Below are 24,934 nucleotides of genomic sequence, written 5' to 3' on the forward strand. Positions count from 1 at the left end.
GTGTGTGTGCGCGCACACACGCCAAACATATACTACTGCATAAACAACAGGGCTACTTTTCTGTTTAAGCAAATCTATGTTAATGTAGGAATCACCAAACAGGAAACTTGCAGAAGGTCTATAAGTGATCTCTTACGGCTGCTGTTCACTCCTCAGTAATTCCTGCCTTGCTGAATATGCTCAAAATGAATCAGCAGCAGTGAACTAACATTCTGTTTTTCCAATTTAGTGTACTATATGCCACATTAACAAGAAAAAAGACCTGAATTAGTCTATTTTTAGGTTCTGTGTGTATTTGTGTGTGTGTGGGGGGGGGGTGGAGTTCTACAGGTTAAGAATTGGTTTATTATAATTTTACAATCTTTACTCTCCTGTGGGATGCATTTAGAAAGAATTCTAAAAAATATTTAGGCAAAGGTAATTACTAAGAATTAGCTTAGAATGTGTCCTAAAACCTTTTCTGAGGGTAAAATAACTTAATCAACTTCCTTTGCATAATATGCATGTTTGACTCTCATATTTTTATTTTTTTGCAGCTTAAGGTTTCTCCTGACATAAGAAATGGGACAAAATGAATACAGTGTAATAGCTACTCTCACATTATTCTTGCCTTTGAAAAAATAAAGAAGAAAGGGAAAATCTCTTGTGAAAACTTGTGCTGGTGAGAGTTACAGGCCAGAGGGACTGGCAGTTTACCAGGCATTAGATGTGCATCTGAAGTGTGGGGTACCTATGGGAACATGAACTTCCCCATGCTTTTAAAACACATTTTCCCTAATAGACACCATCAATAAAATAGGTTCTATCCCTTGGTTGCTCAATATGGGTTTGGTCTGGTTTCTCTGATAAGGACACTTTAGATTATGTTAATCCCCAAAAGAAATCTCTTAGACATACTGTTACATGAGTAAATTATAATTGACAAACAAAATTTCAACAAATTTAACCTTATCATTAAAATCAGGATAAGAAATTATAACATTTATCACACAGAGAATTTGAAACACAGAAGGTAAAATTAAATCTGAAAATTCTAACATTTTGGTTCATTTTTCTATCCTCATCAAGTCTTCTGTATACACACATTTTTAAAAATAGCTGATAGCTACTATTTGGTGACCTTTTTTGCTCAACAATGCAGAATAAGCATTTTCTTATTTTGCTAAATAATTTTCAGAGTGATCACTTTCGATGGCTGCATCAAATTTAATCAAATAGTGTATATAATACAGGTAACTCTTTTGGAAGATATATAATTTCCAAAATTTCCATATTACAAATATTCAAATAATATATTCATGATTATAGGTTTTTTTGATCATTTTTGACAGATAAATGTGCAGAAATGGCATTTATATGTTGACCTAATTACTGGGTCAATTATAAAAATATTTTATAATCGGGCACGGTGGCTCATGCTTATAATATTGGCACTTTGGGAGGCTGAGGCGGGTGAATCACTTGAGGTCAGGAGTTCGAGACCAGCCTGGTGAACATGGTGAAACCCTGTCTCTACTAAAATACAAAAATTAGCTGGACATCGTGGCGGGAGCATGTAATCCTAGCTACTCAGGAGGCTGAACACGAGAATCGCTCAAACCTGGGGGGCAGAGGTTGCAGTAAGCCAAGATCCCGCCACTGCAACTCTAGCTTGGGCAACAGAGCAAGGCTCCATCTCCAGAAAAAAAAAAAGAAAGAAAGAAAAGAAAAAACAAAAAAAATGTTTGATAAATGGTTTTCAAACCTAAAGTAAGATAATAAGATCTATTTAGCTACACATATAATGTGATTCAATATGAGCCCTTTACAAGTACTAAGGCAAGATCTGTAAATGAAGATATTCACTGACAACATTTAAATTCTAAATGTTATTTCCAGAAAACACCTATGGAATAATTATATACTTTAAACAATCAAAAGAAAACATAAACAGAAAAATTTCCCAAGAAAATGTAAATTAATTCTAAATAAACCTTCTTTTGTTAGCTAAATAGCAGTGATATAGTGGACTGACGATAGGGTTTGGAGTCAGAAATTGTTGCGTTCCAGTTCTTATCACTTTACTAGCTATAGACTCTTCACAATGAAAACACTATGAACATCTATTTAAAAGGTCATAAATACCAAATAAAATGATGCATAGCTTATAACACACCATACAAATCTGGATAATATAAATAATTCTGTCATTTGATCTCTAATTTTTTAATACATGAAAACATTTCAAAATGGTCAAAATAAGTTTTATAAATAATATTACATTCAACAATGCTCTGCAAGTTAAAGCACTGGAATTCTAAGGAGATTAATGTCAATATTTGAATTTATTCAAAACTGGAGAGTCATTTCCATGTTCTTTAAGGAGATATCTCTTTGAAGTAATATGTTCTGTGTTCATTTTATTTGTATAATTAACTCAGCCATCTTTGGAAAACAACAGTCAAAAGGAGGGACAGAAAGTTAATTATAACAAGAAGCTGGGACTCTGTCCATTTTAATATCTTGAGAAGTCAATTTAATAGTTGATGACCAATATTAAGAAACATATTCAAAGACATATAGCTACATGTTATTCACCAATAAGCAGCATGGACTTTAAGCGATAACTAACAAGCTAATTTAAAAAAATATATTACTTTACAGAGTAATCCTGGATAATCACTTTGGATAATCACTTTGATCAATCACTTTGATCAAAGTGTCTACTGCATTGTTAATCATGAATTTATAATTTAATACGAAGGAATTATCTGTATTTTCATTTTAAAAGGATTAAAATCTCTACTTTAGTAATCCTTCTAATTCTGGTGATCAGATAAATAGCTATAATCAATTTATTGTACAATTAAAATCCATGGATAAATACTGGATGATGTGATTTCTAGTTTCAGCTGGTGATATGGTTTGGCTGTGTCCCCACGCAAATCAAATCTTGATCCTACATGTTGTGGGAGGTAACTGAATCAGGGGGCAGATCTTTACTCTGCTGTTCTTATGATACTGAATAAGTCTCATGAGACCTGATGGTTTTAAAAAGGGTAATGTCCCTGTGCAACCTTTTTTTTTTTTTTTTTTTTTTTTTTTTGGGTCTGTCAACATGTGAAATGTGCTTTTCACCTTCTGCCATGATTGTGAGGCTTCCCAAGCCACATGGAACTGTTTAGTCCAATAAACCATTTCCTTTTTGTAAATTGCCCAGTCTTGAGTATATTTTTGTCAGCAGCATGAAAATGGACTAATATAGTTGGTTATTCAATAATTGCACATATTCAATACATTTTTCTTCTTAAAAAAATGAAGAAAAGGACACCTACTTTGGCTACCTCATAGTATTTCTGTTAGGATCAAATGGGAGCATTCTTTTAAGTCTAAAAGGCAGACTCCATTATTACCATTCAGGGCAGAAAACATAAGCATACTTCTATAGGTAATGGAACTAAGAATCTGTCACTTGATCTCATATGAAAACATAAAATAAAATCTGAATAGGAATGACCAACAACAGAACCATTAAATCCACTTCCACACTGTCATTTATTCATTCCCATGAATGACTGTGCAAACCCAACAGGACAGGAAAATAGACACAACTTTGAAAGAGGCTCATCAGTACGCCAAGTTAGCAATTACTTTTTATTATTATTATTATTATTATTATTATAGATAGGGTGTCCCTCTGTCATCCAGGCTGGAGTGCAGTGGCACATTCTCAGTTCACTGCAGCCTCAACCTCCCTGGCTCAAGTGATCCTCTCACCTAAGCAGCTGGGACTGCAGGTGTGAACCACTGTGCTTAATCTAGCAATTACTCTATTTTAAGCAATTTACAATTCTACAATCACCACATAAAAACTCTAATCACAGAGATTAATAATTGACAGAGCCATAGTATATTAAATTGTTTAAATGAAGATGTGACTACATTTTTAAGAGCCGCTCTAAAGTTTATCACAGATTTTAAAAAACAACCTACATAAGCCTCTATGTGCAAAACTTGTAAGGCTGCTTGGCAATTTTCTGGAGATAGTAAAAAAAAAAAAAAAAAAAAAAAAAATCAACACAAGCAGTAGCCAAACATCCTCTACAAAAATGCAAAATTAAAATAATCCTACCAATAAGCCTTTTGTACATTATTAAAAGCATCCTTTTTCTAATTTTTTCTGAATAGAAAGTCTTTTTATGACATCATATTAAATCCACTAAACACCTAAAAACATCCCAACCTAGGCATGCTTTTCACTGTCATTCTAAGCTTCATTTAGCTTTAAATGTTCTTTTTTGTGTAGTCAAGTGGTATCATATGTGTTTTCTCCTATATGAAAAGAGTTACTAGACTCTTCTCTGTAAGTAATGGAGACATATAAGAATTAGTGGCCCAAATTAGAAACTCATGTAATGATTACCTCATAGAATAACACTTTCACCCAATAATAATTTATTTTAATACAAACAAATGCCAACTGGAACTATCAGAAACCAAGTCATTTGTCCACCTCTCCTGGATACTCATGTTTTGCTCATATAGACTGCTGATGTAAAAATGATGCAGTTAACCAAATGTCACTCTAATGTTTTCATCAGTGTCTGAAATTTGTGGCCCCTCGTTTTTATTTGATTACTCCTATGTAATATAAATTACCTTAATAGTCATGATTGTTTACCTAATTTATTTCACTATGCTGTGCACAGTGTTCTCATTAACTTATTGGAGGAGACAGATTTTTAATTAAGGTTGATAAAAAACTACATCATTTACAAATAAATTAAATAAATGATGAAAAGTTGAAGCCTAAATATAGTTTTTCCACTGAATATTGCTGAGTAAATGACAGAATGAATGCACTCATCAATTCTTTTTGCATCATAAAAATTTACTGTGCATCTTGAAAATAAGTCAAACAATGATTTCTCCAATTACTAACTCTTTGTAATAAAGCAGGATGTGGCTAAAAAAAATCAGTCTTTTCTAGAATCTATAGATTTGAATAATTTCTTAACATAATCATGGAAAGAAATTGCTGCTTAGAAATTATATTAAAAGGCAGTCCAAGGTCACAAAATGAATTTTTTTCTTTTTTTTTTGAGATAGTCTCACTCTGTCACCCAGGCTGGAGTGCAGTGGTGTGATCTTGGCTCACTGCAACCTCTGCCTTCCAGATTCAAGTGATTCTTCTGCCTCAGACTCCCAAGTAGCTGGGACTATAGGCGTGCCATAATGCCTGGCTAATTTTTGTATTTTTAGTAGAGACAGCATTTCACCATATTGGCCAAGCTGCTCTCAAACACCTGACTTCATGATCTGCTCACCTTGGCCTCCCAAAGTGCTAGGATTACAGCTATGAGCCACTGCACCTGGCCACAAAATGGACTTTTAAAAGACACATTTCAGACTGCTATTTAAGAGAAGTTTGAATTGTAAGGCCAAACGTGGTGGCTCACACGTGTAATCTCAGCACTTTGGGAGGCCAAGGCAGGTGGACCACTTGAGGCCAAGAGTTCGAGACCAGCCTGACGAAAATGGTGAAACCCTATCTTCACTGAAAATACAAAAATTAGCCAGGTATGGTGGTACAAATTTATAATCTCAGCTACTCAGGAGGCTGAGGCAGGAGAGTTGCTTGAACCTGGGTGGGGAGGCTGTAGTGAACCGAGATTGCGCCATTGCACTCCAGCCTACATACAAAAAAAAGTATGTATTTTGGAGTACAGAAAGTACTTGGCAACCAAGTCTTTTAAAAGATAGCCAGTAAAGAAAGGATAATATGAATATTGATATAAATCTCATGTTGGGTGCATATGTGATATATGTAATATATGCTTCTAGATATATTTATATAATTTTAAAAAATAAATGTCTTCAGCTGGGCATAGTGGCTCACGCCTTTAATTCCAGCACTTTGGGAGGCCGAGGAGGGTGGATCACGAGTCAGAAGATCAGGACCATCCTGGCAAACATGGTGAAATGCCATCTCTACCAAAAATACAAAAAATTAGCTGGGTGTGATGGCAGGTGCTTGTAATCTCAGCTACTTGGGAGGCTGAGGCAGGAGAATCACTTGAACCTGGGAGGCGGAGGATGCAGTGAGCTGAGATTGCACCACTACACTCCAGCCTGGGCGACAGAGTGAGACTCCATCTTAAAAAAAAAAAAAAAAAAAAAATTGAATAGCTTGTGGCTGGTATTAATGTTAAAACAAGAAAATGACCTAAATATCCCTAGAATGTTCTAATTGGAAGTGATCTTAGAGATTATCTGGTGCAACCCCCAAATTTTACAAGTAAGGAATATGAAGCCAAGAGAATAAGCGAATCCTGATCCAAGCTGACTCACCTAATTAGCAACATCACATGCAGTAATTCTTGAATTTCTGTTTTCCAATTTAACATTTTTTTGGTAGTATCACATTGGGTGCTGTAAAGATGTCAGTTTTAAGCAATTATGTAAGAACCAGAAGGCTGACAATCTCTGATATTTTAAATTTCTTTACTGTCTAATAAGTTGCAGTAAAAAGAAAGAAGTGGCAAGAACTGGCCAATATTTTAACTGATTCAGAAAACTTTTCACCTGAGAAAGAACTCAAAATTCAAAAATATGCTTCAGAATTCCACAAGGAAAAAGTATATATTTAAATGCCAAATGATGGAACATTTGGCCAATTAATTAATGTGTGCATTTATTGCCATGTCTTTTAGACTTCAATATATCACGCAATTAGCATGCGAGGAAATAACCTGCAGATAGGATTGTCTAAAATCACAAGCACAGAGCAGGAAGATGTGCCTCTGAGCTTAATGCCGCAGTGTCCTAACAGGTGGTAACTGTGACACTGGATCAGATCTTGTTAACAAGAATAAGATAGGAAGCTGCACTACAATCAAGCATTTAGATAAGCAGAATTCAGATAAAAGGGAAATTACAGTTGATGTAGCGGTATCCATTTGTTCTGACTACAGCAAAAGAAAACAGAAAAAATATGTTTAGTAGCTCCTCACAAAAAGAAAAAACCCAAAGACAAAAAAGTCTTCATTTCAACTAAGCACTATAAAATACAAGCAGTAACAAATCACCTAAAATTGTGAATGTGGGAGGACTGGTTTAGAAGAGTTATAACCAGCTTTTTGAATGTCATCTATTAATAATTCATTAAAGTTCAAATCAGACTGATTATTTGGTTCCCATTAATCAATCAACAATTATTCATTAAGAACTCAGGGTTGGCCAGGTATGGTGGCACACGCCTGTAATCCCAGCACTTTGGGAGGCCAAGGCGGGTGGATCACAAGGTCAAGAGATCGAGACCATCCTGGCCAACATGGTGAAACACCATCTCCACTAAAAATACAAAATTTAGCTGGGCATGGTGGCACATGCCTGTAGTCCCAGCTACTCCAGAGGCTGAGGCAGGAGAACCACTTGAACCTGGGAGGTGGAGGGTGCAGTGAGCCAAGATTGTGCCACTGCACCCCAGCCTGGTGACAGAGCGAGACTCCGTCTCAAACAAACAAACAAACAAAAAAACCTCAGGGTTTGCTTTAGAAAGGTCAGGGGAATAAAACTGCTCCACATGCTGAGCATCCAATAATTTAAGATATTTAAAATGTTTTGAATTTCCTCTTACTCCATCTGCAAACAGCATTAGTAATTAATAAGCAAGTATAGTTGTGTAACCACAAACCACTCAAAAATCCAGGTGTATCAGGTGTATCTCCCCAGCAAGAACAAGTTTGCAGACAACTTGTTTCTTTATTTAGAAAGCCCCATAGTCTCTGCCCAAAAGCTCCCTAATCTGACAAACACCTTCAGCAGTTTTCGGATACAAAATCAATGTATAAAACTCAGTGGCATACCTATAAACCAACAACATCCAAGCCAAGAGCAAAATCAGGAGTGTATTCCCATTCATGATTGCCACAAAAACAATAAAATACTTAGGAATAATGGCCAAGAAGGGAGGTGAAATTCTCTAAAAGAATGATAAAACACTCCTCAAACAAATCATGGATGACACACACAAATTGAAAAATATTCCATGCTCATGGATAGGAAGAATCAGTAACATTAAAATGGCCATACTGCTCAAAGCAAGCTATACACTCAATGTTATTCCTGTCAAACTATCAGAATTAGAAAAAAACTATTCAAAAATTCATATGGAATTAAAAAAAGACCCTAAATAGCCAAGGCAATCTTAAGCAAAAATAACAAAGCTGAAGGCACCACATTACCTGACTTCAAACTATACTACAAGGCTACAGTAACCCAAACAGCATGGTGCTGATACAAAAAAAGACACATAGACCAATGGAACAGAATAGAGAGCCCAGAAATAATGCAGCACATCTACCACCATTTGATTTTCAACAAAGTTGACAGTAACAAGCAATAAGGAAAGGACTCCCTATTCAGTAAATGGTGCTGGGGTAACTGGCTAGCCATATGCAGAAGATTCAAACTGGGCCCCTTCCTTACGCCACTTACAAAAATCAACTCAAGGTGGATTAAAAGTTTAAATGTAAAACCCAAAAACTATAAAAACCCTGGAAGATAACCTAGGAAATACCATTCTAGATACAGGACCTGGCAAAGATTTCATGACAAAGATGCCAAAAGCAATTGCAACAAAAACAAAAAATGGAAAAATGGTATCTAATTAAACTAAAGAGCTTCTGCACAGGCAAAAAGAAACTATCAGCAGAGTAAACAACCAACCTACAGAATGGGAGAAAATATTTGCAAACTATGCATCCTACAAAGGTTTAATATCTAGAATCTGTAAGGAACTTAAATTTATGAGCAAAAAACAAACAACCCTATGAAAAAATGGGTGAAGGACACAAATAGACACCTTTTAAAGAAAGATATATATGTGGCCAACAAGCATATGAAAAATGCCCTTTATCACTAATCATTAGAGAAATGCAAATCAAAACCACAATGAGATACCATCTCACATCAGTTAAAATGTCTATTACTAAAAAGTCAAAAAATAATAGGTGCTGGCAGGTTGCAAAGAAAAAGAAAAAATTATACTCTGCTGGTGGAAGTACAAATTAATTCAGCCACTGTGGAAGACAGTGTGGTGATTCCTCTAAGACATAAAAACAGAAATACCATTCAATCCAGCAATCTCAGTACTGGGTATATACCCAAAGAAATATAAATCATTCTACTGTAAAGACACACACATATGTATATTCACTGCAGCACTATTCACAGTAGCAAAAACATGGAATCAACCTAAGTACCCATCAATGGCAGACTGGTTAAAGAAAATTTGGTGCATATACATCATGGAATACTATGCAGCCATAAGAAAGAATGAGATCATGTCCTTTGCAGCAACATAGATTGAGCTGGAGGCCATTACCCTAAGCAAACTAATGCAGGAACAGGAAACCAAATACCACATGTTCTCTCTTGTAAGTGGGAGCTAAATGAGGACTCATTGACACAAAGAGGGAAACAACAGACATTAGGGCCTACTTGAGGGTAGACAGTGGGAGACGGGAGAGGATCTGAAAAAGTACCTATTAGGTATTGTGCTTGTTACCTGGGTGATAAAATAATCTCTACACCAAACTCCCATGATACAAAGTTTACCTATATAAAAACCTACACATGTACCTCTCAGCCTAAAATAAATGTTAAAAGTTTCATCCTCACCAGAGAAAAGAGGAAAAGGTCATTTTGTTCCTTAGGTGGGTTCAATGGCAGGTCTGTACCTTCAATGTACATTTGATGTTGTCACTTTTTCTCTACATCTACAGTTTACCAAATTCATTAATTCACAGTCATGCTGAAATTCTGAACAACCACTGTGAAATAAGATTTATAACTTTAATTTCTTTTTCACGTGCCAACAGCAGAGCCCATGCATCTGATCATCCTTTACTCTAGAACTTAGAGGATTATGCAAAAAACTTTTATGAGAGCACACTTCATAAACAAAGTTGCCTTTCTACTTCAACCAAAATATTGTACAGCTTATGAGGAAACTTACATTAATAAACTGTCAAATGTTTTATAGACACTAATATTTGTTACATCTTTATGAGAACAATTTTTAGCGATTGATAATATTTGTTATTCTTGATAGCTGCAACAACAACAACAAACATTCAGGAGGCATTTGCTATGTGCCAGATATTCCCCTGACTGTTTAAGTGCCACTTTAAAGATGAGGAAATTGAGACACAGTGATGTAACGAGGCAATTTGCCTTTAGGGTCCAAGCTCTTATTGACTGTTCTAAACATGGATGGTGTAGCCCTTATAAACATTACATTAATCAAATACAGCATATCTATACTCTAGTAAAATACTCCACACACTACACCAAAATCTCTGTTTAAAAATTTTTACAACTTTTTGGCCATGGAAACACACAAACAAACAAAAAAACACACTTTGAGAATTAAAGATACGAACTAGTCATTCTTACCTCAAGTCTGTCTGTTCGCATTAATTTCTGTGCAGCAGCTGCAGCAGCTGCAGGTACAGGGACACCCGGATTCCCTGTTACCAACATTGGTGCAGTCGGCAAGATCTCTGCTGGGACCAGGCTTGGAGAAACAGGTCCCAGATAGGGATTAAAGGCTGCTGATGCATTGGTGGCTAAGCTTGGTGCAACTGAAAACATTGGCTGAAAAATAAAATAAAAGCAAAATTTAACATGCAGGTCTCAGCTCAAAGCTGATATTCTTAATTACACATTTGTCCTCCATCCATTTATCCATTTCCTTCCTTCCCTCCTTCCCTTTAATCCTGTGTTCATTTACTATCATTTAGGATAAGGCTGTTTTATTAAATAAGCATTCCTCAAATCAATGTTTTTCTAAAATATAATAGGTAAAATATCCATTAAATTATTCACTGGAATTTTGGAGCTGGGGGTCTATAATAGTTGTAATTTTTTTTAAATAGATAAATTATGCAGAAACTTCTTGTGGTCACCTAATCTCCATCTTTGTCCTGATTTAATTCTAGATACCTGTCTAAGAAATATTTTGTAATTGTGATGTCAGATGTACTTGAAAGATCTGTTTACAACTGTTAATAGGTTGCAAGTGTCCTATTATTTGAAATAAATAAAGTAGAACTCCCAGGGGATAAAAGAGCTTTACAGTCAATGTAAACTGTAAATAAATCTCATGGGTTACGTGAAAGGTGATGATGACACCTTGCCTTTTGAGCACATAAGATAAAGTGTTTGGTATACTTACGTGATGCAGATTTTTATGGGGGAAATTATAATGTTCCACCAGCCTATCATACCTTACTAGGGGGAAACAAGTCTAAAATGTGAAGTCTGAAGTAGAACTGCTACTAAAGAAATGCTACATGATTGCTCAAGGAAATACATGTGGCAGAACTGAATAAATTGCTTCAAGACAGAATTTCTTCCAGAAATGCTTTCATGAATATGTAAGGATTGTTTCTATTTGTTGATATGCAAACTAGCATATCATAAAATATATCTGCTCTTAAATAACATTAATTTATCTGAAATCTAACAATTTGTTTTTCTAGTGTTTAAAGCATAACAGAACACAATAATTTCAAACCTTATTGACAGTACATTTTTAACTTCCTAATAGGGTTTCAATTCTTGAAGTTTAATGCTTTGTGTAATAATGTTTGTTTCCAAAACACGAAGTTTGTAGGCAAAATGGATGCTGTTCTTTAAGGTAATATTTAACAATTTTATTTTCTTTACTCAGCAGTAATGAATGGAATTATAAACATTTTTTAGAATAAAAGAGACATTACAATGTATTAATAGCTAATTCTATCATCTGATAGGAATAAGAAATTAGATGATCCCTGAATATATGTAGTATTTAAGAGAGCTTTGTAGTAAAACTTTTTGCAATATAAGGTATACATTACAAAAGTAATTTTTACAGTACACAAGAAATATGTTAAAAAATAAAATATATATCCTTTATCTACTCTGGCCCTGATTCATTCTATATGTAGAAAAATAAAATGAATTTCAAGTATTCCCTTTTTCTTAGGGCAGTGGTTTTCAACTGAGTTATTCTACCTCTCAGGAGACACCTGGCAAAGTCTGAAGACATTTTTGGTTGTCACAGCTGGAGGGGAACGATTGCATTTAATGGATGGAAGCCAGGGATGCTGTTAAGTGTCCTACAACATACAAGACAGCCCCTCACAACAAGGAATTATTCAGCTCCAAAAGTCAATGCTGTTAATGTTGAGAAGGCCTATCTGAAAGAATGCACTCTTTTGTTGACCTCAAAAATTGCTTGGGAACAAACTCTTTGCATTTAGCTATACATTTTTACTAACAAAAATATGAAAAAACAGAATATGTAATACATACTATGATTCAATGAGGAGAAGGAACAATACTATATAGATTATATCATTTCAATTTAAAATAATTATGCCTCTGAACATGTTGGTCTGAATGCCACGGTTAACTGCTCTGCCAGGTCAACGGCTCTTGCCTGATGAAGTGGCCTCAAGTAATGACTCTAATCCCTAAACCCTCCCAACACAAAGCAGCAACATGCAGACAACAAGAACTATCTATGCATTCCAAATCTTAACAATCAACAAGCTGTCAGAAACTAGGGCCCAGGGCAGTCTCCGTCTACCAGCACTTCCCTGAGCAGCAGCTGACTTAGTGCTGCACCACTGTCCACTCTTTGCCAAGGTGGCAGCAGGACAAGGATTGATTGTATAGTAAATATATGTTGAACTTGGATTTCTATTCAAGGATATTCAAGCTAAACTTGTACTTTGTTACACACTGTCAGACTATATGAAAATCCAGCCAGACCAGCACCCTAGTTTCTATATCAGTCATTTAAGAATTATAAGATATTCAGCATAAAAGACTAGAAGTCTATGTCAGGGGACTAAGAGACTAGTTTAGGAAACAGACAACAGAAGTCATTCATTACCATTCTTCTTTGTATTCTTTTACTCTTGATTATCATGTATTTCCAAATAGTGCATTTTTAATGTATACTTCAGAAAGTTATTGAGAAGTTTACATTACTGTACATAATCTACTATAATTACTTAAAAAGCAAAGGTCAAATTTAAAAACTTTTTTTGGAAGAAAAAGCATTTTCATTTTAATAAAATGAGACCAGAGTCTAATAAAACTCAGCTCTCTTAAATCTCATCAAATAAAATACACTGGAAATCTAAAAATGCATATGATGCAGCTGTTGCACATTACAGACAAAATAATACCTTTATTATATTAAAATACTGCTTTTAATAACTGGCAATAATCTTTCCTGAGTTGTTTCTATAGAGTCATCAAGAGAATTGATCTTTCACTTTAATTCAGCAGAGCAAATTCAAATCTGAACAATTTTAGGGCACTGTCCCCAAGTAAAGTCTGTAGGAGCTTTTAAAAATGTGAAACATCAACTATTCAGCAAGCATTATCTCAAATTGTTCCCTCTTTCGATAAGTACAGCTATTTGCTGAACAGGCAGACAATCAATAACAATAGCTTTATACTTTGAAACTTGATTCCAAACCCCCCCCACACACACACCACATTCCCTCATTTGTTTTAAATTTTTGTAAATTTGTTACATCATTTTAGTTATATTGTATTTTCAAAAGCGCCTTGTTGAAGGTAGGTCACTGCTAGCCCCATGAGAAGGTGCCCTGATCAGATTAGGAAAGTACTTGACCTGTGCCACTGCCAGTTTTCTCTTCCACAAGCTATCCTGCAGGGGTTCAGCAGAATCTCAAAGACGGATATTCAAGCAATGGTATTATCAAGTGGCATCCTGTTTTATCTGAATGATAACATTTAACTAGGTAATTGGTATATTTGATACTGATTATATTCTTGTGATAATGATTTGTAGGTAGCTCTGTTCCTGAAAGGCGTAAGACAGTTTGGTTTATGATCGCCTTTTGCCAATGAACACCCTCACCAGAGAAAAACAAAGTACAAACTTACTAATTCTGGTGCTGTTTATGGGTTAATTACTTGTTTTAAATCAGACATTCTGATTCCATTAAGGTAATCAGAATTCATTATAAGTGAAAGTGTTACTTAATTTCATATTATGACCCTAATTAGCTATGCAAACATGATTATTACCAGTAATTTCATATTTATTGTGTGCTAGCATCTTGCTGAGTGCTTTATCTGTGCTATTGTATTTAATCCTTACAACAGTAGAGTATGAATTCCCTTAGTAATTTTTTTTCTTTAGTTTTTGAGGGAAAGAGATCAGAAGAGATCTGTTTAGTTCCCTAAATCTCCAGAGCCTGGAACAATGCCTGGCAGAAACAGGCACGCAATAAACACTTGCTGAATTAGTACTTGAGTGAATGAATAAATGAATGAATGAATGAGTGAAGTGCAGCCTTCTCAAGTGGGTATTGGCCGCATTTTTGCGGATAAAGAAAAAGGCTCACAAAGATTATGTTTCCATAGTCACAAATGAGTGAATGGAGGCCTAGGATGTGACCATAGGTGTGTCTGATTCCAAGTGGTTCTGAAACAAGTGGTTTTCACACAATGAACCAGGTGTCCGTTAAAATCACCTGGAAGACTTTTAAACTGAGTGCCCTGGCCACTCCTCATTCTTCAGAATCTTTGGGGGAAAGGTACGCAGATGGCAGTATTTTTTGAAAACTCCTAGGTGATTCCAGTTCCACATACTATGTGGTTTTCTATACATATAGGTATACTTTTCTGAATGTAGGTAAGGTATCTAAGGATACATGTACCCTTATGGTTCTTTTCCTTTAAACATGGTTTATTCTCCACACTGACTGCTACCCGCGCCAAGCCGATCTGTTTAATTCCTAATTGTGCTTCAAGAATTAGAACTCTTTAATTAAGTTTATCCTGATACATCCACATTTCTACGAAGGGGTTTTTCTTACCCTCTTGTTCCTACGAACTCCTAATTACCCGAATGCAGCATTTACCACTGCCTGTGTTTACTTGAATATCTCCTCTAGTCTAGTAAGACTGGAGGCTCCTAGGCGGCAGACTTTTGCCTTATGTCTTGATCATGTTATATAAATCCTGCGTTTGGCATCTATACAGATCCTCTATAAACATTTACTTAACATATATACTAATGGATTTGCTAACTGCTTTTCTCTGCCATAGAAACAAACAAACATATTAAATATTCTTTAGGATACTTTAATGTTAAATAAAAGTGATAAATGTTATTTTCTTTCTTTACCTCAAAATTTAATAATTGCTATCTCTAATACACCTGCCCAAATTTTATTTTTTCTGTTTGTTTTGCAGTATTTTATAATAAGCTTTCTAAGTTTCAGTAATGTAGTTACCATGCTGTAATGGTGCAAATATCATAGGGGCTGATATTTATTTTAAAACACCATGTGAACACTGCTTGTTCTGCAATGTTTGAGATTCTTTTTAAAAATGGGGTGAGTATATGTAATAAATATGCAATCAATATCAGCTGAAATTCACAGAGCACACATTTTAAGTCATAATTTTCTAGATTTTATGTATGTATATAAAGCAATAAAATGTAAAGTGTTTTTTTTTAAAAACCACACACAAGATATATGAAAGCATGTTTCTAGGTAGGGATAACCCTGTAATTATTGTCAGTGAACTATTCTGAATATAAACAGTGCCAAAAGCTAACAGGAGTTATCAACAAAGTCATATTATAAAGTTCTTTTTTCTAAGAAAGCAAGGCCAGGCACAGTGGCACAGTGAGTCTGGCCTGTGATCCCAGCGCTTTGTGAGGCTAAGGCAGGAGAATCCCTTGAGCCCAGGAGTATGAGTTTACAGTATGCTATGACTGTACCACTGCACTCTAGTCTGGGTGACAAAGTGAGACCCTCTCTCCACAAAAAAAAAAAAAAAAAAAAAAAAAAAAAATTAAGTAGCAAATGACTGGAATAAAATAAGAGATACTGTTAGAACTCTGCTCCTAGACTGACTTGTGACTGGATAAATTAAATGAGTACCTCCTTTACTCTTAGCTTCACTTTATCCTTAATCCAGTTTTACTGAAATAACAAACATTTAAATAAAGAACACTCACTCCAGCCCTTTTAATAGAAAGGGCCTAGTTCCTAAAATCCATGGCCCATTCTCTCAGGCTGCTTGAGGACTCATAGGCCCCTTGATGGAAACACGCAGTAAGAACAGCAGGGTCCAAGCGCAGTGGCTCACGTCTGTAATCCCAGCACTTTGGGAGGCCGAGGTGGGCGGATCACAAGGTCAAGAGATCGAGACCATCCTGGCCAACATGGTGAAACCCCATCTCTATTAAAAATACAAAAATTAGCTGGGCGTAGTGGCATGCACCTGTAGTACCAGTTACTAGGAGGGCTGAGGTAGGAGAATTGTTTGAACCCAGGAGGTGGAGGTTGCAGTGAGCAGAGATCTTGCCACTGCACTCCAGCCTGGCGCCTGGTGGCGGAACAAGACTCTGTAAAAAAAAAAAAAAAAAAAAAAAATACAGCAGGATGGATGAAAGACTACTCAGAGAAACTGACAAGGAAGCATTTTACCAGAAACACTCTGGGATAAAGTGGCCTTCTCTCAACCATTACCTGGATAAAATGGAAAGTAAAGAACCAAAAAACAATTTAAGAATTCTCAGTGTTCCTGGAAGTGTAACAAATGATGACTTCAAAGCATTCTGCATCTGACTGGCAACAAATGCTTACAACATGGCGTCACAGCAAAGTCTAGCTAGTTGACAGAAGCAGCAAAGAAACTCTTGAGACCTTAGGTAAAACCAGAAACTGAATTTCTCTATTCCTAGGCTATTTTAAAATTCATTAAATGCACAGGATTTCTACACAAATTATGTACCTTGAGACAGCTGGGTTATGTACCTAGAACCGCTGCCATCAGAAATTATGGATAGCCAAGGCTAACCTTTGGGTTCACAGGTAAAGGCAAATGAGGCCATTACTAGAGAAACACCAGACATCATGCAAAGCTCTTTATAACCACTGCTTATGCAGAACTCTTTGACGGCAATGAAGAGAGCCTGGAAACAACAGAATTTCTGAAAAACACTGTTGGGATGAACTAAAGAAATCAAAGGCCTCCAGGTTGTAAGCTACGATATACTGCCTGTTCTTGGTTAAATTATGTAGTAATTTTTCATTAGATAAAATTTGCACCAGATAGTATGTGGCAAAGTAAAAATAATAATTTTAAAAAAGAATCCAGAAGTTTTATTATTTGAATATTATTACGTTTTTATTATTACTTAAATTCTGGGATACAGTATAGAACGTGCAGGTTTCTTATATGGGTATACATGTGCTACGGTGGTTTGTCGCACCCATCAACCCAACATCTATTAGGTATTCCTCCTAATGCTATCCCTCCCCTTGTCCTCCAACCCCCGACAGGCCCCAGTGTGTGATGTTCCCCTCCCTGTGCCCATTATGTTCTCGTTGTTCAACTTCCACTCATGAGTGAGAACATGCAGTGTTTGGTTTTCTGTTCCTGTATTAGTTTGCTGCAGATGATGGTTTCTAGCTTCATCTATGTCCCTGCAAAGGACATGAACTCATTCTTTCTTATTGCTGTATAGTATTCCACAGTGTATATGTGCCACATTTTCCTTATCCAGTCTATCATTGATGGGCATTTGGGCTGGGTCCAAGTATTTGCTATTGTGAACAGTGCCACAATAAACATATGTGTGCATGTGTCTTTACAGTAGAATGATATGTAATCTTTTAGGTATATACCCAGTCATGGATTGCTGGGTCAAATGGTATTTCTATTTCTAGATCCTTGAGGAATCGCCACACTGTCTTCCACAATGGTTGAAATAATTTACACTCCCACCAACAGTGTAAAAGTGTTCCTATTTCTCCACATTCCCTCCAGCACCTGTTGTTTCCTCACTTTTTAATGATTGCCATTCTAACTGGTGTGAGATGATATCACATTGCAGTTTTGATTTGCATTTCTCTAATGACCAGTGATAATGAGCTTTTTTTCATGTTTGTTGGCTACATAAATGTCTTCTTTTGAAAGTGTCTGTTCATCTCCTTTGCCCACTTTTTGACAGGGTTGTTTGATTTTTTTCCTTGTAAATTTGTTTAAGTTTCATGTAGATTCTGGATATTGGCTCTTTGTCAGATAGATAGATGGTAAAATTTTTCTCCCATTCTATAGGTTGCCTGTTGAATCTGATGCTATTTTTTTTTTTTTTTTGACGTGCAGAAGCTTTTAGTTTAATTAGATTACATTTGTCAATTTTGGCTTTTGTTGCCATTGCTTTTAGTGTTTTGGTCATGAAAAACCATGGGCAAAACCAAGTTTTGCCCATATCTCTGTCCTCAACAGTTTAGGCTAGGTTTTCTTCGAGGGTTTTTATGGTTTTAGGTCTTATTTTTAAGTCTTTAATCTCTCGAGTTAATTTTTGTATAAGGTGTAAGGAAGGGGTCCAGTTTCAGCTTTCTGCATATGTTATGGCTAGCCTGTTTTCCCAACACTACTTATTAAATAGGGAATCCTTTCCCCATTGCTGGTTTTTGTCAGGTTTGTCAAAGATCAGATGGTTGTAGATATACGGTATTATTTCCGAGGCCTCTTCTGTTCTGTTTATCTATATATCTGATTTAGAACTAGTACTATGCTGTTTTGGTTACTGTAGCCTTGTAGTATAGTTTGAAGTCACATAGCGTGATGCTTCCAGCTTTGTTCTTTTTGCTTAGGATTGTCTTGGCTAATATGGGCTCTTTTTTGATTCCATATGAAATTTAAAATAGTTTTTTTCTAATTCTGTGAAGAAAGTCAATGGTAGCTTGATGGGGATAGCACTGAACGTATAAATTACTTTGGGCAGTAGGACCATTTTCACAATATTGATTCTTCCTATCCATGAGCATGGAATGTTTTTCCCATTTGTTTGTGTCCTCTCTTATTTCCTTGAGCAGTGGTTTGCAGTTCTCTTAGAAAAGGCCCTTCAAATCCCTTGTAAATTATATTCCTAGGTATTTCATTCTCTTTGTAGCAGTTGTGAATGGGAGTTCACTCATGATTTGACTCTCCATTTGTCTATTATTGGTATATAGGAATGCTTGTGATTTTTGCACATTGATTTTGTATCCTGAGACTTTGTTGAAGTTGCTTATAAGCTTAAGAAATTTTGGGGCTGAGACAATGGGGTTTCTAAATATACAATCATGTCATCTGCAAATAGAGAAAATTTGACTTCCTCTTTTACTATCTGAATACCCTTTATTTCTTTCTCTTGCCCGATTGCTCTGGCTAGAACTTCCAATACTATTTTGAATAGGACTGGTGAGAGAGGACATCCTCGTCTTGTGCTAGTTTTCAAAGGGAATGCTTCCAGCTTTTGCCCATTCAGTATTATATTGGCTGTGGGTTTATCATAAATAGCTCTTATTTTGAGATACGTTCCATCAATACCTAGTTTATTGAGTTTTTAGCATCAAGGGGTGTCGAATTTTATCAATGGCCTTTTCTGTATCTATTGAGTTAATCATGTGTCTTTTGTCATTGGTTCTGTTTATGTGATGGGTTACGTTTATTGATTTGCATATATTGAGGCAGCCTTGCATCCCAGGGATGAAGCTGACATCTTGATCATGGTGGATAAGCTTTTGAATGTGCTCTGAATTCAGTTTGCCAGTATTTTATTGAGGATTTTTGCATCAATGTTCATCAGGGATACTGGCCTGAAATTTTCTCTTTTTGCTGTGTCTCTGCCAGGTTTTGGTATCAGGATGATGCTGGCCTCATGAAATTAGTTAGGGAGGAATCCCTCTTTTCTATTGTTTGGAATAGTTTCAGAAGGAATGGTAACCAGCTCCTCTTTGTATTTCTGTTAGAATTTGGCTGTGAATCCGTCTGGTCCTAGGCTTTTTTTGGTTGGTAGGCTATTAATTACTGTCTCAATTTCAGAACTTGTTATTGATCTATTCAGGGATTTGACTTCTTCCTGGTTTAGTCTTGGGAGGATGTATACATCCAGGAAATTATCCATTTCTTCTACATTTTCTAGTTTATTTGTTATAGAGATGTTGAGTATTCTCTGATGGTAGTTTGTATTTCTGTGGGATCAGTGGTGATACTCCATTTACATTGTGTCTATTTGATTATTCTCTCTTTTCTTCTTCTTTAGTCTGGCTAGCAGTCTATTTTGTTAATCTTTTCAAATAACCAGCTCCTGAATTCATTGATTTTTGAAGGGTTTTTAGTTTCTTTGTCTCCTTCAGTTCTGTTCTCATCTTAGTTATTTCTTGTCTTCTGCTAGCTTTTGAATTTGTTTGTTCTTGCTTCTCTAGTTCTTTTAATTGTGATGTTAGCGTGTCAGTTTTAGATCTTTCCTGCTTTCTCACACATACATTTAGTGCTATAAATTTCCCTCTCAACACCGCTTTAGCTGTGTCCCAGAGATTCTGGCACATTGTGTCTTTGTTCTCATTGGTTTCAAAGAATTGCTTTATTTCTGCCTTAATTTCATTATTTACCGAGTATTCATACAGGAGTAGGTTGTTCAGTTTCCATGTAGTTGTATGGTTTTGAGTGAGTTTCTTAATTCTCAGTTCTAATTTGATTGCACTGTGGTCTGAGGGACTGTTTGTTATGATTTCCATTCTTTTGCATTTGCTGATTGTTTTACTTGCAATTATGGGATCAATTTTAGAATTCATGCTGTGCGGTGCTGAGAATAATGCATTCTGTTGATTTGAGGTGGAGAGTTCTGTAGATGTCTATTAGGTCCACTTGGTCCAGAAGTGAGTTCAAGTCCTGAATATCTTTGTTAATTTTGGTCTCGTTGATCTAATATTGACAGTGGGGTGTTAAAGTCTCCAACTATTATTGTGTGTGAGTCTAAGTCTCTTTGTAGGTCTCCAAGAATTTGCTTTATGAATCTAGGTGCTCCTGTATTGGGTGTGTATGTATTTAGGATACTTAGCTCTTCTTGTTGCATTGATCCCTTTACCATTATGTAATGCTCTTCTTTGTCTTTTTTGATCTTTGTTGGTTTAAAGTCTGTTTTATCCGAGACTAGGACTGCAACCCCTCCTATTTTTGCTTTTCATTTACTTGGTAAATATTCCTCCATCCATTTATTTTGAGCCTATGTGTGTATTTGCACATGAGATGGCTCTCCTGAATACAGCACATCAATGGGTCTTGAATCTATCCATTTTGTCAGTCTGTGTCTTTTAATTAAGGTATTTAGCCCGTACTTTAAAGTTTAATATTGTTATGTATGTATTTGATCTTATCATTATGATGCTAGCTGGTCATTTTGTCTATTAGTTGATGCAGTTTCTTTATGTGCTGATGGTCTTTACATTTTGGTATGTTTTTTCAGTGGCTGGTACCAGTTTTTCCTTTCCATGTTCAGTGCTTCCTTCAGGAGCTCTTGTAAGACAGGTCTGGTAGTTACAAAATCCCTCAGCATTTGCCAGTCTGTAAAGGATTTTATTTCTCCTACACTTATGAAATTTAGTTTGACTGGCTATGAAATTCTGAGTTGAAAATTCTTTTCTTTTTTCCCCCCCACTTATTTATTTTATTGCATTTTAGGTTTGGGGGTACATGTGAAGAACATGCAAGATTGTTGCATAGGTACACACGTGGCAGTGTGATTTGCTGCCTTCCTCCCCATCACCTACATCTGGCATCTCTCCCCTTGCTATCTCTCCCCAACTCCCCACCCCCCACCGTCCCTCCCCTTCTTTAAGAATGTTGAATATCATCCCCCACTTTCTTGTGGCTTGCATGGTTTCTGCTGAGAGATTTCCTATTAGTCTGATGGGCTTCCCTTTGTGGGTAACCTGACCTTTCTCTCTGGCTGCCCTTAACATTTTTTTCTTTCATTTCAACCTTGGTGAATCTCACCATTATGTGTCTTGGGGTTGCTCTTCTCAAGGAGTATCTTTGCGGTGTTCTCTGTATTTCCTGAATTTGAATGTTCTGCACCCAGTTCAAACTTCCCTGTCTTTCTGGTGTTCGGGAAACTCCTTCCTTCATTTGTTCTTATGCTCATCAAGTAATTATTGATCTCTGCCATATGGCCAGGCACAATACTAGATGCTTCCAAGTTTGCTTAGACCTTGCTGTCCTCCCTCTCCCCTTCCTCTTCATCCAAGGTTTGGGAGCCAAACTGATGGGCCCTAGAGAAGTTGGATGCTGTCACCTATTTGACTAAAAGTTTTGTCACTGCTCAGATGCTCTTAATACTCCTGATGCTATAGATCTGCTCATAGTATTATCTTCTTTGACATGACCACTACCTGGATTGGATCCAAGTTAATGCCATATATTCAGACACTCATCTGTAGTAGTGGCCATTCTCTTTGAGTGGCAACCCTTTTCCTATTAGTCACCTGGCTTCATCTATTCCTGTTACAGTACCTATTTTAAGGCCCACATTAAACTCCCAGTAAGCAGCTGATTATGACCTTTCCATTCATTTCTGAATCTCCATGTTATTATCCTCAACAAAACAGGGTTGACTATAAAAAGGATAAAAAAGTCACAGGTAAGGTTTTGAAAGCAAATTTCCTGTATTAAAGCTTTCTCTACAGTCAGTAAAGTCCCAAATGCCTTAAAATTGAATAATTAAAATGATTTATATGCTTATTACAAAGTCATCACTCTGAATAAAGTGTATTTTTAGACAATGATCTCAGGATGCCTTTAGCAGAAAGGTAATTCCACATTCAAATCTAGTCATGTGAAGAAAAATTAACATAAAGCCTGAATGTGCTCACAACTAATAAAAATAATCTTTGTCTAAGCAGATAATTTTCTAACAAAAGCATCAGAAAATGTGATGACTGTTCTGATGGTTTCAGAAATCTGTGATTTAGTGATTACATAAACAACGTATTTGTTAGTTTGTCCCAGGATTGCACATATGAAACCCTAGAATAGACTTGAGAGTCAGACTCAAGGACTAGGTCAGGTAATGGGGTGGCCAGTGTTCTCCTCTTCAATCTAGGACCTGCGCTTGCTGATCTCAAAGCTGCTCCTGATCACAGAGAGGTACACCAAAGACATATCAGATTTTAAAACTGTAAGTGACAGCCAAGTGCAAATGGGACTTTTGTCCTACATGTTCTTTTAGAGAATGATTATACCTATTTTTTTTAACTAAATGAAAATCTTCATGCTATCCCAATACAGTCATATGAAACTAGTAGTTGTCACAAAAACAACTTTATCACATTTTTAACTGAGACTCGAATTTCAACTGTATAAAACTGATCATTGGTATCACTGCCCATGTAATATGGAGATCCCTCCCACCTTGAAATGCAATCCCCTCCCTCTTTTTTGGAATGACTGTTGCATTAAGTTCTAAAAGAGAATAATAATTATATTAAATTCAGGTTTTAAAATATTTTTGGAAAAAAATTAGCACATGCTACAGTTAGCATACCAGAAAAACATGGGTCTCATATTCCCATGACCTCATAATACTGCATATAACCTAGTGACATAAATTATTGACATATATTCTGATCATTGCAAATTTCAACATGCATTTAAATTTAAATGCAGAATTACTATATCACAATTAACATCAAAGCACCTTTTTCAACTTAACACTAATTGTTACGTTAATCTCTTACATTTTGATGAATATGAATAGAGATTTTACTAAAGTCATGTATTACATACGCACTCCAGAAATCCAAACAGTTAAATAAAAATGTGTTTCAAAGCAAGAGTCACCCATATATTCTGCTCAGCAAACATTAAATACCTATAACCACCCAGCTTATCAACTTTAGCTCCTTTTTTAAGCCCTCAGAGTTTCAGCCTCTCCTGATTAATTCTCCTTTGATGAGGCTTCCAAGTTAATGATATTGATTTGCTATTTTCAGAATTTTTCTAGCACTTGTAGCTATGGTATAATTTCAACTTAAATTACAGAAGAATAAGAAAGGTGCCTTTTCAAGAAAAAGAACTATACAGATTTTTTTTCAAGGAGAAAGGAAAGGGAAAAATATCCTCAAAATTAAAGACTATACATACTAATTTTAAATATCATTATTACCTCTAAAGGTAGCTGAAAATGTGTACTGGTTATACTGATAAGTTAGATGATCACTGTAACACAGACCATTGTAACACCTGCCAGTCTTAGATTTATTTTGAAGAAAAATTTAGATGGAAAAAAATGCTATAATGTAAATGTCCACAAGATTTAGCCAGAAGACGAGTACCTACACAAAGTATAAATTGTTCCAGCATTTGACTGACATTTAATTTTGCTAGAAAATGCTAAGGCAACTGAAATTGTTGCCTGAGTTCATTTGATCTAGTTCAATAATAGCTTTAGTACTAAAACTGAGCACTTTGAATTACAAACTTAATGAACTAAGACTGAAAACATGCTTACCACGGGTTGTAATGGGGCACCAGGCATCATGGCATTGGCTAGTTGCATTTGCTGGGCCAACATGGCCATGTTCTTCTGCTGAATCAAGTTATTGCGTCCATTTATCTCCAACTGCGTTTTTAAATGTGGGGGTGGATGAAGATATTTGCAGTTCTCCCTGGAGCAACGGCCCTAGGAAAACAAAAGCAGCAAACATTATCTTAAAAAAGAATAAAATCAGCAAATTATGAAAAAAATTATAAGGCAAACCACCCACTTGAATGGTTTCCATTATTTGGAAGCACATATGTGTATGTATTACTAAACTGTTAATAATGATTACATCTAAACTCAGAGGTGCATAAAATGGGAGTCTTTTACACACTATACTCCTATACTCAGACTTAATAATGGGCACATTACAAATTTTAAAACTACTGGTAGAAAATAATAATAATAATAATAATAAATTTAAAAATGACACTTCAATGTATCATGGGTTTTTCACACAATGCATTGTCCATATCATTTTATCATACATTTAGAGCAAGTAATGAATTCACCAAAATGCGTTAT

At 35.8% G+C, this 24,934-nt stretch overlaps 1 protein-coding gene and 1 long non-coding RNA gene across 51 annotated transcripts in view; one reads left to right on the plus strand and one right to left on the minus strand.

Moving 5' to 3' along the window:
• MBNL1 (muscleblind like splicing regulator 1) overlaps nt 1-24,934 on the minus strand; it is a 205,514-nt gene that overhangs the window by 22,165 nt on the left and 158,415 nt on the right. For all 50 annotated transcript variants that reach the window (XR_004262686.1, XR_004262766.1, XR_004262719.1 and 47 more), the window contains 2 exons: nt 24,380-24,550; nt 10,441-10,641 (listed from right to left, as the gene is read on the minus strand). Coding sequence is in view for 46 of the 50 variants with exons in the window: in XM_032258307.1 (XP_032114198.1) it covers nt 10,441-10,641; nt 24,380-24,550 (372 nt within the window). In the remaining 4 variants the exon portion in view is untranslated. The remainder of the gene's footprint in view (nt 1-10,440; nt 10,642-24,379; nt 24,551-24,934) is intronic.
• On the plus strand, nt 4,483-5,894 carry LOC116536751. The gene is made up of 3 exons (XR_004262785.1): nt 4,483-4,547; nt 5,107-5,112; nt 5,861-5,894. It is a non-coding gene; the product is annotated as an uncharacterized LOC116536751 (long non-coding RNA).

Source organism: Sapajus apella, unplaced genomic scaffold, assembly GCF_009761245.1.
Source record: "Sapajus apella isolate SASKATOON/1434 unplaced genomic scaffold, GSC_monkey_1.0 scaffold4, whole genome shotgun sequence".
In the NCBI taxonomy this organism is placed as follows: domain Eukaryota; kingdom Metazoa; phylum Chordata; class Mammalia; order Primates; family Cebidae; genus Sapajus; species Sapajus apella.